At 40.1% G+C, this 15,024-nt stretch overlaps 1 protein-coding gene across 2 annotated transcripts; it reads right to left on the bottom strand.

The window, feature by feature from the left end:
- Positions 1-14,883, bottom strand: elovl5 (ELOVL fatty acid elongase 5). Of its 2 annotated transcripts, none has more exons than XM_080869037.1 (8): positions 14,556-14,883; positions 9,297-9,361; positions 8,802-8,989; positions 5,977-6,054; positions 5,318-5,489; positions 4,828-4,952; positions 3,579-3,713; positions 1-2,306 (listed from the first exon to the last, which is right to left on the bottom strand). In XM_080869037.1, exons 2-8 carry the CDS (start codon positions 9,352-9,354, stop codon positions 2,178-2,180), a joined length of 885 nt encoding a protein of 294 aa, XP_080725163.1. In that variant the 5' UTR covers positions 9,355-9,361; positions 14,556-14,883; the 3' UTR covers positions 1-2,177. The 2 variants fall into 2 exon arrangements, with proteins under 2 accessions (XP_080725163.1, XP_080725162.1); XM_080869036.1 differs by having other exon boundaries at positions 14,452-14,881.
- Between the last annotated feature and the right edge of the window lie 141 nt (positions 14,884-15,024).

Genomic DNA, 15,024 nt, shown 5'->3' with positions numbered 1-15,024 from the left:
CGTGCTAACATGCTCACATGGCAGCATGTTCGCATACCAACAGTTACTAACTATACATAATACAACTGATAAACTAGTTTTGCTATTAGCAACGGCTAGTAAATGTTTTGCAAACTCAAAAATAATTAAGAGTCTGTTCTCTTTCGTTATTGTCAGTGTGATTAATTTTCAAGACAAACACAACAAACATGTTCATAGTCTTTTTTTTAATGTGTTACAGTGAATAAACAAATTCTAACACATTAATTTGGATTCATGACCTGATTTCAGAAAATATATCTATCGATTTAACAATCTAGAAAATCTTTGATCTCAGTGCATCTTATTACATGTCATTACATGCCTGTATGATTTCATGGGTACAGTGTCAGAAATTAATTTAAGATTCATCCTTTAGCCACCCTTATACATTTCTTCTTCCATACCAGCATTTACTACCGCCTCTGCTTGGAAATTAAATAAAATTAAATAGTTTAATCACTAAAATCTTTTTCCCTCGTTATTTATTTATTTATTTATTTATTTATTTTTGGGTGGGTGGGTGGGGGGGTGGGGTGGATATGAGAGGAATAGAGAAAATACTCATTTGCTGATATATGTGTGCCAAACATGTAGCTACAGCCAGTAGTTTAGCATGAAGGCTGAGAACCAGGAGAAAAGCTACTTTGGCTATTTTCACGTATATTATGATCCAAAGTGAGCTTTCGAGGGTTTAAGTGGATGTAGTTACTTTTGAATAGAAAAAGGTCGGTCTTTTTTTTTTGCTGTTGTTTTTTTGCTATTCTGTTTTATTGACATCAAATTATGATTGGAAGTTGTTAGAAATAATAATTTGTTGAAATTCTCAAATCCCACAAAGGAAATGTAGATTCAGGCACAAGATTCAGACATGAAGTTGGACACATATTTGTCTGACGTGAACAAACATTAAGAAAAATGGGAAAATGCTACATTAGAAACCAAATCAACTGGTCCAGAAGGCACAGAAGACCCTATTTCAATAAAGATATAATTAAAAAGAATTGTAATGATATTAATAATAAACTGTCCTAACTGAGCTTTTAATGTAAAGCTCCTCAGCAATGGGATTCGTCCAGTTGTCATAATCTTTCCAGTTTTTGAATGTTTAGTCACGTGTTCAGGCAGATCATAGATGTTCTAACTGGTTTACCTACGGGAGGTAAGATTGCCTTTCAACAACTTGATCTAAAGATAACAGATCTTTCATAGTCAACTATAAAATTTGTCTGAATACAACATATTTACTTACTTAGCCAAAAACACTATGATTATCTTTACCATCTAAATAGTTTAAAAATAAACATTTATGCTGCAGTGCTAATGGCATAGGTTCATTTAATCAAATTATATTTAAGGTCTTAAAAGCTCAGTGGACAAGGGAAGACTAAATTTTCTGAATTAAGCAGAACTGAATTTAAACTACTCTCATGAAACACCACAGCTGCCCTGTCACGCTGTCTTAAATGCTTTTTAAATAGAAATCCTACAATGCGCAGAACACTATACTTTGGTTATGCTTTGTTAGATTGCTAAATATTCCAAATTTGAGACCCTGCACTGAATATTTTTCTGTAAATGTGCAATTTCAGGTGTTACAGCCTCTCAGTAAGTATGCATTACAGTATTACAGAGAGCAACATTTAAGATGATGCAACTGCTGAGGCAGGAATAAGATAAAGCAAGACGCGAGATGCGTATTCTGGTTACACATTAAGGACCACAGTAAGCATCGTGTACATGTGCATGTTTTCAGTCCCTCAAGTTGACGTCACTGAGTGTGAGAAGAACCTTCAGCTGCCAACACACTCGGTGCAGCTTTCATTTTTAGATCTTGCGGGTGTAAAGCGTTACTGAATGTGTGCTTGTTTGCTGGTAGCAAGAACAACATGTTTGCTTTGGATTATCATTACCTCTAGAAGGTGGGGAAGGCAATATTGTACAGTGTCAACCTTACTACAAAATATTAATTTTCTTCATTAAGTCAATAATTCAGTACAGTAAGTAGCAATATGTGCAAAAACATGGAAAGTCTCTGGCTATACTGTATGTGGCTATGGCTTATTTCATCTGAAGTAAGTGCTAGGCTATTCTAGGTAAGAAGACACATCTAGCAGCATTAGCTAACACGCTACATTGAGAAATAGGTTTCTCAAATGTCAATCCACCCTCAGTTTCTTGGGTGCGGTGAAGTCCGTTGATGGCGTCCCGTTAGCATGTCCATTTGTTGATAGCAGGGAGCTGTTCTGTGGATGCTTCCTCTGAGAACCGCTCTTCTTCTTGTAAGTCTTGAGTGAGACAAAAGAGGGAAAAATAAATCACTACATATAATTTTATAGATGAAAATTCACTCTTCCTCTCAGCCTTCCTGGTTATTATAGTATAGCCCCGAACGACATATAGGAGAACAGGGCTCCACTCCTTGAGGCGGTAGTAATGTTTCCATGGTATTTCTCGATTCCTGGCTCCTCTAGTCGCATAACACAGTAACCTTGGGCTGGATACTGAACTCTGAGGAATCCATCAGAGTGTGAATGTTAGCTTGAGAACAGAACCCGTCTGTGAATCGGGCATATTTCATTTTATATAAAAACAAATGTAAGTTTGCTTGAGAAATAATAACTGCTGGCCACTGCTCTAATGACTCAAAGGTGCAAAGGGTACGTTTGCAGCAGACTACAGTCAGCTGTAGATAAAGGTTTGTGTTGGTGCTTTCACAAGTTCAGGTATTTTAAGGAGCAAGTTATTGTAGGACTGCGGATGTCATCCACTCCAGTGAATGGCTCTCTAAATTTTAATGGGTTTTGTGTAAAGGCAGAGGGCTGTAGCACAAAGGAACAAGAAGCACATCCGTGATAAAGAAAGTTTTCATAGGGAAAACTAAGCACACGTTCACTGCTTCCTTATGATTTAAAAAGGGTCCAAGTAGCAGCCAGGTATTCCTGATAAAATGCAATCAATTTAAATGATCATCAGAAAGAGTGCATGCTAAATGTTCACAACATTAAAATGAGAAAGACTGAACAAGTATGGCTCGTTTGCAAAGGTTTCCAACAGAAAGCCTCTTCTCTCTAAAAGAATGCAATGTTGCATCTGAGCAAACCACAAGGCATCTGGAAAAATGTCCTTCGGACAGATGTAACCAAAGTGGAAATGTTCAGCATTAAAACACAGCATAATGAAACAAACTGCTTATATGAACTGTCAAGTTAGATGGACCTGAATCATGAACTTTAAAGGCCATCTGTGTGACATCTAGGACTTAGTCAAAATCAGCTTAAACAACATGACAATGATCCCAAGCACCGTAACAGACTGGGCGAAAAAGAAAAGAATCAAGATGTTGCAATGGCTAAGTTAAGGTGTTACTAAGTCCAGATCTCATTTGCACTGAGACCTGGACTTTGAGAGCTGTGCCTGCAACATTCAATGAACTGAATCAACATTGTAAGACAGAGAGGGACAAAATTCCACCATAACAATGTGACACGCTGATAAAGTTGTGCATAAAACAATTACTTCCTTTGAATGTTTTACCTTCTTGCAAAGAAAAAACTCACCTGAATGTAGAAGTTCATGAAAAGGATAATGAGTGTGAACATGTAACTTATTTGGAAGTACAACCATCCAATCGGGAAGCTGCATGGCCATATGACTGCCAAAGTTGTCTGGGTCACAGTTAAAAAGAACTGGATCTGTGGAGAAAAACAAACAAACACATCACACACCACAGAGTGAGAGGGTGACAGAGAGCCCCCCCCCCCCCAATGTTCCATACTACTTTATATTTCTGCAACACTACAGGCAAAGGAAATATTGCTCTTTTTATGCCACTACGTGCACGTTTTCATACAATACACACAAAGTGCTTATAAAATATACAGTTCAGTGTGTCAATCAGCCTTAAGTTATTTGACCTTGTAACGGAGTCTGTATTTCCTTTAAATGTTCTTTAAAAGAAATAAATTTAAAGGAGAATTACAGCAAACAGATTTAAAACTAGGAAGCACTTTGAGACACTGTTTAAACCCAAAGTAAACCTTTTTTTAACAATACATTTTCATAACTGCTTATTTAAACAGGATTACAAGGGATAGTAGCAATCTGAGCTGACATAAGACTGTTCTGCAAAGAAGAATGGGCAAGGATTTCAGTCGCTAGATGTGCAAAGCTGGTAGAGACACACCCTAAAAGACTGGCAGCTGTAATTGCAGCAAAAGATGGTTCTAAAAAGTATTGACTCAGGGGGCTGAATAATTACGCACACCCCACTTTGCAGTTATTTATTTGTAAAAAAATTTTGGAATCATGTATGATTTTCGTTCCACTTCTCACGTGTACACCACTTTGTATTGGTCTTTCATGTGGAATTCCAATAAAATTGATTCATGTTTGTGGCTGTAATGTGACAAAATGTGGAAAAGTTCAAGGGGGTCAAATACTTTTGCAAGCCACTGTATATGAGTTTAAATACCTGGTTGACCCCACGTATTTAAACTCATCCACCTTCACTACCTGTCCTTCTTGCATCTTCACCTTTCCACCCGCCTCCTTCCCTTTCACATATATGTTTTCTCTTGCATCTCCTGACTTTCATTCATCTTCCACACGCACGCTAATCTAGCTACAAATCACAGAGTCATCTGCAGAAACTAAAGTCCATGGAGTTTCCAGTACTTTTGGATTTTAATTATGCATTTAATTGCACTTTTATTTGAAACAAACCACGTATTTTTTACTAAAATGCCGCTATTTTTACTTAAGAATCTGAATATTGTTTCTAGCACTGGAGGAAGAATGTGAACCCACCAGCTGTAACTGCGTGATGTACTTCTTCCACCAAAGGTATGGCCGGATGGCTGGAATGGCTGAGAGGCCATAGTACGAATACATCACGACGTGAATGAAGCTGTTTAGTGAGGCACCGAAGTACGCTGGAGAGGCACAAAAGAAAGAGACAGGATGATATTAACAAAGAGAGAGCAGGGATAATAAACTTGTTATTAGTCTGTTGTGTTTGGAGAATTTACTACAGATTTTATGTTAAAATAAAAAATAAAAACACTAGAAACCATTAACAGTAAAGTAATGCAGAAGTAATATGGTTTATGTGAGCAGTAAAAAGCGCAAAGTTAGTTACACATTGTAGCAGCGTGTGGGTCAATAAGTGTCACTTTAAGAGACTAGAATGAGCTGCTTTCAAGGCTAATGGGTTAGAGCACTTGAATTATTTAGCTGAACTGTGATGCCAGACTGTTTCTGTGGTTACTGGAGGGTGAAGCTGTGTAAAAACACTCACAATGCCCACAAGGTATCCAGTTCATAACAAACCACCAGATATTCAGCATGCTAGCATGGTGGTAAAGGTGCAGGAACGTGATCTGGTGATTATTTTTTCGTAGTATGAAGAAGAAGGTGTCCATGAACTCGATGAGCTTGGAGAAGTAGTACCACCAGAGGACATTTATAATCTGGGTGGGGGTGGGGGAGGAGAGAGAGAGAAACCTTCATAGCAAACAAAATATATACACAAAAAAAAAAAAAAAAAAAAGTTGGAATGGGTTCCCAAAGGCACCCAAAGGTCTGGGAGGAATCTGTTTAACTGTAGGACTGACAAACTGATAAACCTTTTAATTTAATTGCTGCAGAACTGCAGAGCCAAGCACATTTCAGTGAGAGGCTTGTTTTCACTGATGCTGAAGACAGCCATCATGATGTCGAAAACTGGATTAAATGCACTGTCTCTGCAGCTTATCTGACTGGATTTATAGCTACCTGCCCACAGAAATCAAAGCAGATCAGTGGATACACATTTTAAGTAAAATGCCTAAATATGCTCTCTCTCTCGTATAGACTCTCTTACAATTTCACTATAAAGCCCATCAGTGTATCAAAGAAGCAATCAAAAGACAGAGGAACACCCACACAAAAAGAGTGCACAATGTAAAGGTGACTGACCTTAATATCCGCTTCCTCTGCACTGTGAGTGTTCTGGCAGTAGAAGTTGTAGCCTCCGTGCCATGCAGCGCTAATGAGCTGTAGATAAAAAGACATTAAATGTAAAATTAATTTATTTTGTACCAAAAAAAAAAACAACTAAACACAAAGAATGTGCAGTGCACAAATAGAAGTGCATGATTTGTGTTTTTAAATATGACTCAATCCTTCCAGCAACTAACAAACGTGTGCAAATACACGCACAAATAGCAAGTAAGATAACTATTTTCTCCTGTTAATACATGTTGTGTCAGATTGTGATGAACCATCTTTAGCTGATAACAATTAATGACAACAAAGATGATACAGTTTAAAAGGCATCAAGCTCATTGTTTATTATCACACAACGTGCGGGAAGTCGTTTAATCTAGGAAAGGCTAATTGCAGTACTCTAGGACAGCGGTCCCCAACCCCCGGGCCTCGGACCAGTACCGGTCCGTGAGTCGTTTGGTACCAGGCCGCGAGAGTTGAGGCTCAGGTGTGAAATGTGTGGTTTTCAGGGTTTTTATCGGTTTTCAGCGTTATTTTGTTATCGTTTTTATCGTTAACTCGCTTTTCCTGGGTCTTTTCACGTGTTTTATGTATAACTCTTCTATTTTTCAGTACCGGTACTAGTTTTATTTTGTTGTATTTTTCTGCGACACCTTAAAGGCCGGTCCGTGAAAATATTGTCGGGCATAAACCGGTCCGTGGTATTCAGCAAAGGACACCATGTACTCACCTTTAGTCTACATTAACTCCCTTTTGTTTGCACTGATTTTTGTGTGTGTATGTCAAAGGTTTCATTGGAATGTTTGCAAAGCTCCGAACACTTTCTGACCGGCTGCTACGTTCCTTAAAATCCAGACTCTCAGACCATCTGCAACATGTTAGCTTCAACAATAAACATGCAGCAGCAGCAGCAGCCTGTAATCTCTGTGGACTACATAAGAGGAGGAAACTTACAGAAACTGGATTATTCAGCCTATTTGTTGCCATTTCTAGTAAATCTTGTTAGAGGCATTGAAAGGGCACATTAAAGAATAATTATTCAAATACACGTGGATGACTTAGCTGATTGCTGAGTCACCACTTCCATATAGATGCACTTTGTCTGCTGCTGTAAAAGGCTTCACTTACACAGCTTAGAGCCAAGAAACCGCCAGCAGAATGAGGTTTGTATTTTATCTTGTGGGCACAGATATTAGCCTGTCTCTAACTTAATATACAGCTTTGATTGATTGATTTTTTTCAGACTTACAGATGCATTATAGTCAAACAAAACTGATCACAATTACAGTTGTGCTCTGGAAAGTTGACAAAGATCAAAAGTGGCCTGTACTTTGATTCACATCAGGTGGCCTTGATTGATTTTGCACTGCCAAAAGTTCACCCCGTGGCTGCGGCATTACCAAACTGGAGTGCTTAATGAATCAAAGCAGGCAACAGTCCACTGGGGCCTTACGCAATGCGGCGGGACAGACAAGATTGGTCTGCCAGCTGTGATGGGGAGGAGACTAAAGATACTTTAGACTTACACGTCCTCAGAAATGCTATGTCTGGTTCTGACATCCTGGTGTTCACAGTACGCATAACAGCAGATGCTGTCACTGATAAGAGAACTCTGCACTATTGCCACATCCCAGTGCACTGAGCTCAGACTGACTGAGCCTCCCTGCCAAATAAGAATGCTCTTCCATGTTTGTTTACATTAGTGCGTCTCTCAATTGCAGTCACTTAGTCAGCCCGTTTATAAAAAAGCAGTTTTCCAGCAAACAATAGTGTCCTGTGCTAAAAGCTGGCACAATGAGCCTGTCAGCATCCAGCTGCGTCCCTCTCTCCCCCCCGGGGGCTTTGTCTCTTGGTGCAGCTTTCAGCCACAGATGCAGGCAGCCAATTCCTCGCAAAAGAGTGATGGCGCACTGATATCTGTTAAAAATGAAGCTATAATTAATTTTACACTCAATTTTTGTACTAATCTAGCATGATAACTCATGTTAGAGGCAGATGTGGGAGGTAACAAAGTATAAATACTTCGTTACTATAGGTATCAGTACTTTTTCTGACAGCTTTTTACTTTTACCTGCTACATTTTCAAATCTGTACTTTCTACTCCTTACATTTTCAAAACTTTTTGAGGGGAGTTATTATTTCGTCACTGTGTCTTCAAACGTGAAACTGATTTAAGTGTAATGCTGAGCCATTACCGCTGATTTTAGGATTCCCCCACCTGCTAAATTAGTCTTTAACCTCTTTCCAACTCATTTTCCTGTTTAGAGGCAAAGTCACCCTCTACAGAAAATAGAGCTATTTTTTAATTTTCTGTCTTTTTCTCTGCTCATGTCCTACTTCCCTGATTCAAGCCCAGTACCTTTGTAAGAATTAAAATGTAAACTGAAATAAAATCAGTATTTCTATCTACTAATATTATTTTATCATTACATTAATATAGGACAAGGTTCGGTTAGCTTTGCATTGCAAAAGTGGTAGAAATGTTCTTCAAGGAGGTACTTTTACTTTCTTTAAGTAGGTGAGATGCCTGCTGTTGTGATTTGGCACTATATAAATGAAAATGATTTGAATTTTCAACACATTAACTTAAACAACCGTCACACTTACTGCCTTGTATAACCTGCCTCTTGATAGTTGCCACAGTAACAACACAATCAATGGCCAATTGGTGTATATCTAGTTCTGGGTCATTTTAGTTTCCTCCTCTTTATTTTATAATCTATTTGCAGTGCGACTCTGCTGTGTTTGCTTTGGCCCAGTTTAGCTCATCTCTCAGCGCTGAGCAGTTCGTTTACCTCATAGAACATATAAAAGGACAAGAGCGTCAGGCCCAGATTGTAGAACACCATGACGGCTCTGCAGGAGTACGGCTGCCTGTGTTTCATGTACTTGGGCCCCATCCAAACGATCAGAAGGTACATGACTGTGAGTGCAAAGGTTGGTGGGTAGTTGTCGAGCAGCAGCATTCCCCGAACCCGCTGATCTGAAATATGGAGATAAAGAGGTGAGGAGAGGAGGATGGACAATAAGGTGGCCTGACTGCCAGCAGCAAATGAATGAAGAGAGCTGAAAAGAAATCACCAGCAAAAGGAATATTGCTCAACACCTAGAAAGTTAGCAGGCGGAAAAGCACAAGACGATCCACAGAGCAGTGTCGAGCATGTAACGTACGACTTGGGTCAAAGGTTTTAAGTAATGTTTACCTTATATAACATTTTCTCACAGGGTACTTGTAGAGTTGTGAATGATTTGCACCGTTCAGTGAATTAGTGCAATTTGCATCATCTTACCTCTTGGACCCATCCATGAGTCGATATACGCGTTCAGTTTATGATTGAAGGTCTCCATTTTTCACCTAGAAAAAGAACAGAGTGTTGTTAGACGTTATTACAAAATAATTATTCAAAAGCTTAAAAAAGAATAATAAATGTAAAGGAGTATGTGCTACAGTAAGGTAATCGAACTACTCTGTATCATCTACAATTAAGACTTTTAGCAGCATGAGCATCACGGCGACTGTGGTTAGCACCGTTTCCTCACAGCAAGAAGCTTCTGGGTTCAGACCTTGGTGGGGCACTACTGTGTGGAGTTCGCAGGTTCACTGGGAGCTCTGGTTTCTTGCAGGATTAAAAGATATGTTATGTTAATGCTGCCTATGTATGCCCAGGGTAAACTTGAGTTCTGTGCATTCAGGAGAGGATGACTCATCACACCACGATTTTATATGCAACATACCAGGTTGAACCCCATTTTCCTTCACAACTTCATTAATCCTTCATATTCAACATAGATTCAAGGTGCTGGAAACACTCCTGGGAAAGCCTTGTTCATATTGACATGATGACACCACGCAGTTACTGCAGATTTGTCAGCTGCAGATCCAAGTGTAGCCCTGTTGGATTGTGATCTGGAGATTGTAGAGGACCTTTGAGCACACTAAACTCATTGTCATGTTCAAGAAACAGGTTTAAGATGATTTGAGCTTCGTGACATGCCGCATTATTCCCCCAGAAGCAACCATCAGTAGGTATACTGCTGCCATAAAGGGACCCGGATTAGTCAGCAACAATACTCAGGTAGGCTGTGGTGTTTAACCAGTGCTCAGTTGTTATCAAAGGGCTCAACATGTGCCAAGAAAACACCCCAATAAACTAATATACCAACACCAGCAGCCTGAACACACTTTCATGTTACCTGGACCAAATTCAGACCTTCAACATCCAAATGTTACCAATGTTTCCAGTCTTGTATTGACCAAACTTGGTGGGCCTGTGCAAGTGGTAGCATCAGTTTCCTGTTGTTAGCTGCCCATCTTCTTTGAGATTCAATGTGTTATGCGTTCAGAGATGCTCTTCTGCATACCATGGCTGTAACGACTGGTTGTTTGTATAGTTACTATTGTCTTCTCATCAGCTTGAAGCACTCCGGCCATTCTCCTCTGACTTTTGGCATCAATGAGGCTTTTTCAGCCAAAGAAATGCTGCTCTTCAGGATATCTTACCAGTCTGTGTAAACCCTGAAGATGGTCATGTGAGAAAATCCAGGTAGATGAGCAGTTTCTGAAATTTCTAACCGATTGTGTTGCTTAATCAGTCATTTCAAATGTGAGTTGAGAGACTGAGCTAACGCCACTGGATGTCTCTGTGCGTCTCTCTCTCACACACACACACACACACACACACACACACACACACACACACACACACACACACACACACACACACACACACACACACACACACACAAAATACTAGGTTATAACCTAAATTTAATACCACGGTACCTAAATAAGTCTAATGAAGAACATGACGCCCAAAACCACCTCTCCCAATATGGTTGTCATTTGGAATTAGTAACAACAGTCACTTATGAGAGCAAGTACAATTTCAGGGAGTAAAACAAAACCAGCACAATGAAAAGATGTTAAGTCTATAGAGTGTGGTGGAAACCAACCATAGTTTTATCACTACAAGTAGACATAGAGATGAATGCAGTGGTAATCAATCCTTGTGAAAGATGTCTTTATTAGTGATCAAAACCACAGCCTTTTAAAAAATATGATCAACTCTAAGCAGCGTTTAAACACCATGACATAACTCCAAGAAATCAATTCTGATATATGCCTATCAGCAGCTGAAAGCATCTGTGCCTGCCTGCCTTTTTAAGTCTCCATACTTCAGTCCATAGATTCTCTCCACCTAACACATCCCATAAAACTAGCAGTGATCCTTCACATCCCTCTTGTTTCCATCAACACATCAAATATATCCAGTTCTCACTCTGGGATGCAAATGAAGTGCAGAGGCCAGGAGGCAGGTGTACTCAGAGGATAACCACGACTCTATCCCATTACTACCAATGTGTATTGATCCTCTGGCTCTCAGATTGTTGAAGATGATGAACGTGTCAGAATGTGCAGATTCATTAGCCCTTTATGTGTATATTTCCTAAACCTTGTGGATGTTCTGCTGCCAAAGCTGTCATATTGTGGTGGTGGTTGTGGCCCTGTGTCTGCTGATAGTTCAGCCCTTTGTGACCGTTTCAAACCCACAGTTTGTAATGTCCCCCTCCTGATTTAAACAGCTGCCTGAGGAGCTGTCAAGAAGAGCGTGAAAGCAAATTATTGCTCTGTCAGTAGATATACCACTATATAACTGTCATACAGCAAAAAGTTAGGTTTTACTGCTATACTTCAGAAAGTCAGATCGGCCCAGTGATATGAAGCAGAAGGCCATGTACAGGCCAGTATGAACGTCTGGATGTGCACCACTGGATATTTTTTCCATATAAGTCTAATAAGTTACTACTGCCAGGTTCTGTTCACAAGCCTGTCTCCTACTATGATTTACAGCAGCAGGAAGCACATTCATCACGACACGCAGGCCTGGATAAACGCATCATGTTTTTAACAATACAGGACATTTTCAAAAACCAGTGCTTCTACACAATAACAGCACTGCTTCCACATACAGTCTTAACAATACTCTCACTTCAGAAGTGCATGAATCCCTGCGTTAAGATTTTCTTACTCCCAATCTGATAAGTCTCATGATCACATGCTTTATTCATTATCACCCCAGAGGTGTTTACACATTCCTGCAGGCCTTTATATTGTTTGCAAAAGCCTGCTGTATCACTTCAGCCTTTGCAAACAGAAATAGTACGACTGCCTTCTTTATATCCTCTGACATGTTTCCCCAGCTATTGAGTCAATGCAGCAGTCTGTGATCTAACCGACTGCTGCACCGCTGGACTGTCGCTACACCTGCCCCCTGAGAGCATGAAGACAAATCCCATTCTCCTGCAAGCTGAGAGATACTGTAGCTCTTCTACCACATATGAAAACACTTTTTTGACTCTTACATTGACAGTAAATCGCACCGTTTTTCAGAATAACCTTGGCCACTAAAGACAGAAATGTGAGCAGATCTATCAAATTTAACCAAAGCATCTCAATTCAACCTGCACACGCCTCTTAGACACAGTCATATGATACTGAAATGCAACTAACAGAACTGAGAGGACACACTAATGACTTTGTTTACATGCATTCAGAAAGTCTTTTAATCTATGTAAAGAAATTCTTATTTAAACTGACTAAAGCCCATAAATACAGAGTATATATAAGTAAAAGTTAAACACCTATTTGAATCGCTGCTCAGGGAACACATAGCATGTAATCATTTATCTGTCGGCACTGAATATGGCTTATTCTGATCGACCCCAGTTTGGTAATATCCTCGCTGATTATCTGAGATGCATTAGGCTGCACCAAAACATGATAATCTGCAGGGCCTTAATCAGAGCAGGCTGAGCCTCAACAGGGGAGCAGGTTAGCAGCCAGTCAGTGAGTCTTTGCTGGGTACAAGCTGCATGCAGCCCTGCAAAATATGTCTAAACAGTCAGAGCTGAAGCTTCTATTTAGTGTTGTTTTATTTATATAGCACTAAATCACAACAACAGTTGCCTCAGGGTGCTTTATATTGTAAGATAAAGATCCTACAATAATGCACATATGACCCCCTATGAGCAAGGGCTTTGGTGACAGTAGGAAGGAAAAATTCCCTTTTTAACAGGAAGAAAACCTCCAGCAGAATCAGGGTCAGAAAGGGACGGCCATCTCCTGCAACTGGTTCTTCTTGAAGAGAGGAAGACTCTCTAATAGTATTCATCACTGCAGTATGTGCCACTTTAAAGGCTCTCTGTTTCTTTCAGGCTACTCTGGGAATGGTTTGTAATAATTTCTCCACTACTGTGGCGATTTTCACTTTATTTACCAGGTGTTTGTCAAAAATCAGAGAGTCCTCTTATTAGAGTTCTCCTCAAACATCACCACACAAAGATAAGACTATCAAACCAATCCATGCACATCTGTTTTGCTAACCTGCACAAGAATAAACACAACCTTAGCTTTTTAAACTCATTTCATTGTCTTCACATTCATTACTGGTACTTTCTTGGACACTTTTATCTTCTCAATTTTTTTATGACTGCTGTGTGAAGGTTGTCTGGCAAACTAAGATTTCCGTTGTACAGTATAAACCTGTCTGTGCTTATTTGCATGTGTATATGACACTTACAAAACTTTATGGACATTTCCCACCTCTGGTAACACATGTAACTAATTCTCAACAAAAATTAAACTACAACTAAAAACCAGCATCATGTTTTCACTCTAAGCACCTGTCATGTCTTATTAATTACATGGAAATAGTCGATATAAGGCTAGCTTATTCTCTCTAGTGCCCTGCTTTAAATGCTAATGTACTCATTAACTGCATGGGTGACCACCAAGAATAAAGTGGCTCTACAGATGATGATGATGATGATGATGATGATGATGAAGAAACCCAATTCAGTTCCCGAGAGCACATAAAAATGCACACTTTCACTCCTGGGTTTGTCACATTATCTACAGCCATCACTTACAAACATGTATTAAGCGCACAAAAACACGTTGCAGTACTCGGTGGCTACTTCCAAAGAGTTTTGACGTGATGATCGCGACAGGTTCACGGGACTGCTACACAAAACCGCCTCCCCCCCCCCAACACACACACAGTATTATTGTATAATAGCAACTATTCTGCATGGAGGGGGGGTCACACGTGTAACCCTAAGCTGCACTTTACGCACTATCCTGTTCAGCAGCAGCCCCGTTAACCTAAAGATGTGAGCTGCTGCCGACGACGTTAACCCCGTTAATTTCAAAGCGGAAACTTCCAGAGAGGAATTCATTAACATGCCGAGCAGCAAACTTCGCATCCCGTCGATCGCAACCTACAACCCACAGTAACAGCAGAGGTCACCGCTTCGGGAGCATCAGTCAAAACTGGTCGCTTTCACTGCAGACGCCATGAAGGCAGCATCATTAATAATAATTATAATTTTTTATTTTTTAAAAAGAAGAAATAAAACGTAGAAGAAGACAGAGAAAGCGCCTACCGTACAGCCACGGAGCTGGGCCGGCGCCTTATTTAGACGGAGGAAGAAGCCCTGAGAGTGGATCAGGAGAGAGTGGATGCAGCTGTGAGCAGCGGACTGCCTACCTTTGGAGGCGGAGTGAGAAAAAAGGAGAAAAAAAGCCCGCCTGTGTAACCTTGGCTTGGCCGGGTCTGGGCACAATGTGCAGCCTTGTCGCTCACAGTGGAAAATAGTGGGAGGAACACGCAGATTGGCCCATTGCCCCGCAGGAGGGCTACAGCCACGAGGTGACCCGATGCGTTGCAACTGCACACGCAGGAAAAAGGGAAAGAAGATGACATGCAGGTTTTCTGTACCTTCCTGTAACTTTATTACAAAGTCACATTCATTAGAAGGAAGAATTGGGTCGTTGCAGATTTTATTTCTCATCAGTGGGAAACATATTTGAAGTAGAAATGAAGTAGAAATAATTGAAGCCACACGTGACGTTTATGGTTTAAAGACACGAGTTATGTCACAGGTTTTTACTGCTGGTCAAAGGGGCGCTCGTTCGTGCATCGTGATTTTTTTTTTAAGCTTTGCACTATGCCAAGG

Source organism: Rhamphochromis sp. 'chilingali', assembly GCF_963969265.1.
Source record: "Rhamphochromis sp. 'chilingali' genome assembly, chromosome: 20".
In the NCBI taxonomy this organism is placed as follows: domain Eukaryota; kingdom Metazoa; phylum Chordata; class Actinopteri; order Cichliformes; family Cichlidae; genus Rhamphochromis; species Rhamphochromis sp. 'chilingali'.
The sequence above is the reverse complement of the archived record's forward strand: the minus strand, read 5'-3'. Positions and strand labels throughout refer to the sequence as shown.

Bases quoted from the DNA above. Each gene is read 5' to 3' on its own strand.
- elovl5 (XM_080869037.1), bottom strand. From the start codon at position 9,354: ATGGAGACCTTCAATCATAAACTGAACGCGTATATCGACTCATGGATG. The intron at 8,990-9,296 runs GTAAGATGATGC...TCCATATTTCAG, and splicing joins CTCATGGATGGGTCCAAGAG to ATCAGCGGGTTCGGGGAATG. The intron at 4,953-5,317 runs GTGAGTGTTTTT...GTGCCTCTCCAG, and splicing joins CTGGATACCTTGTGGGCATT to CGTACTTCGGTGCCTCACTA.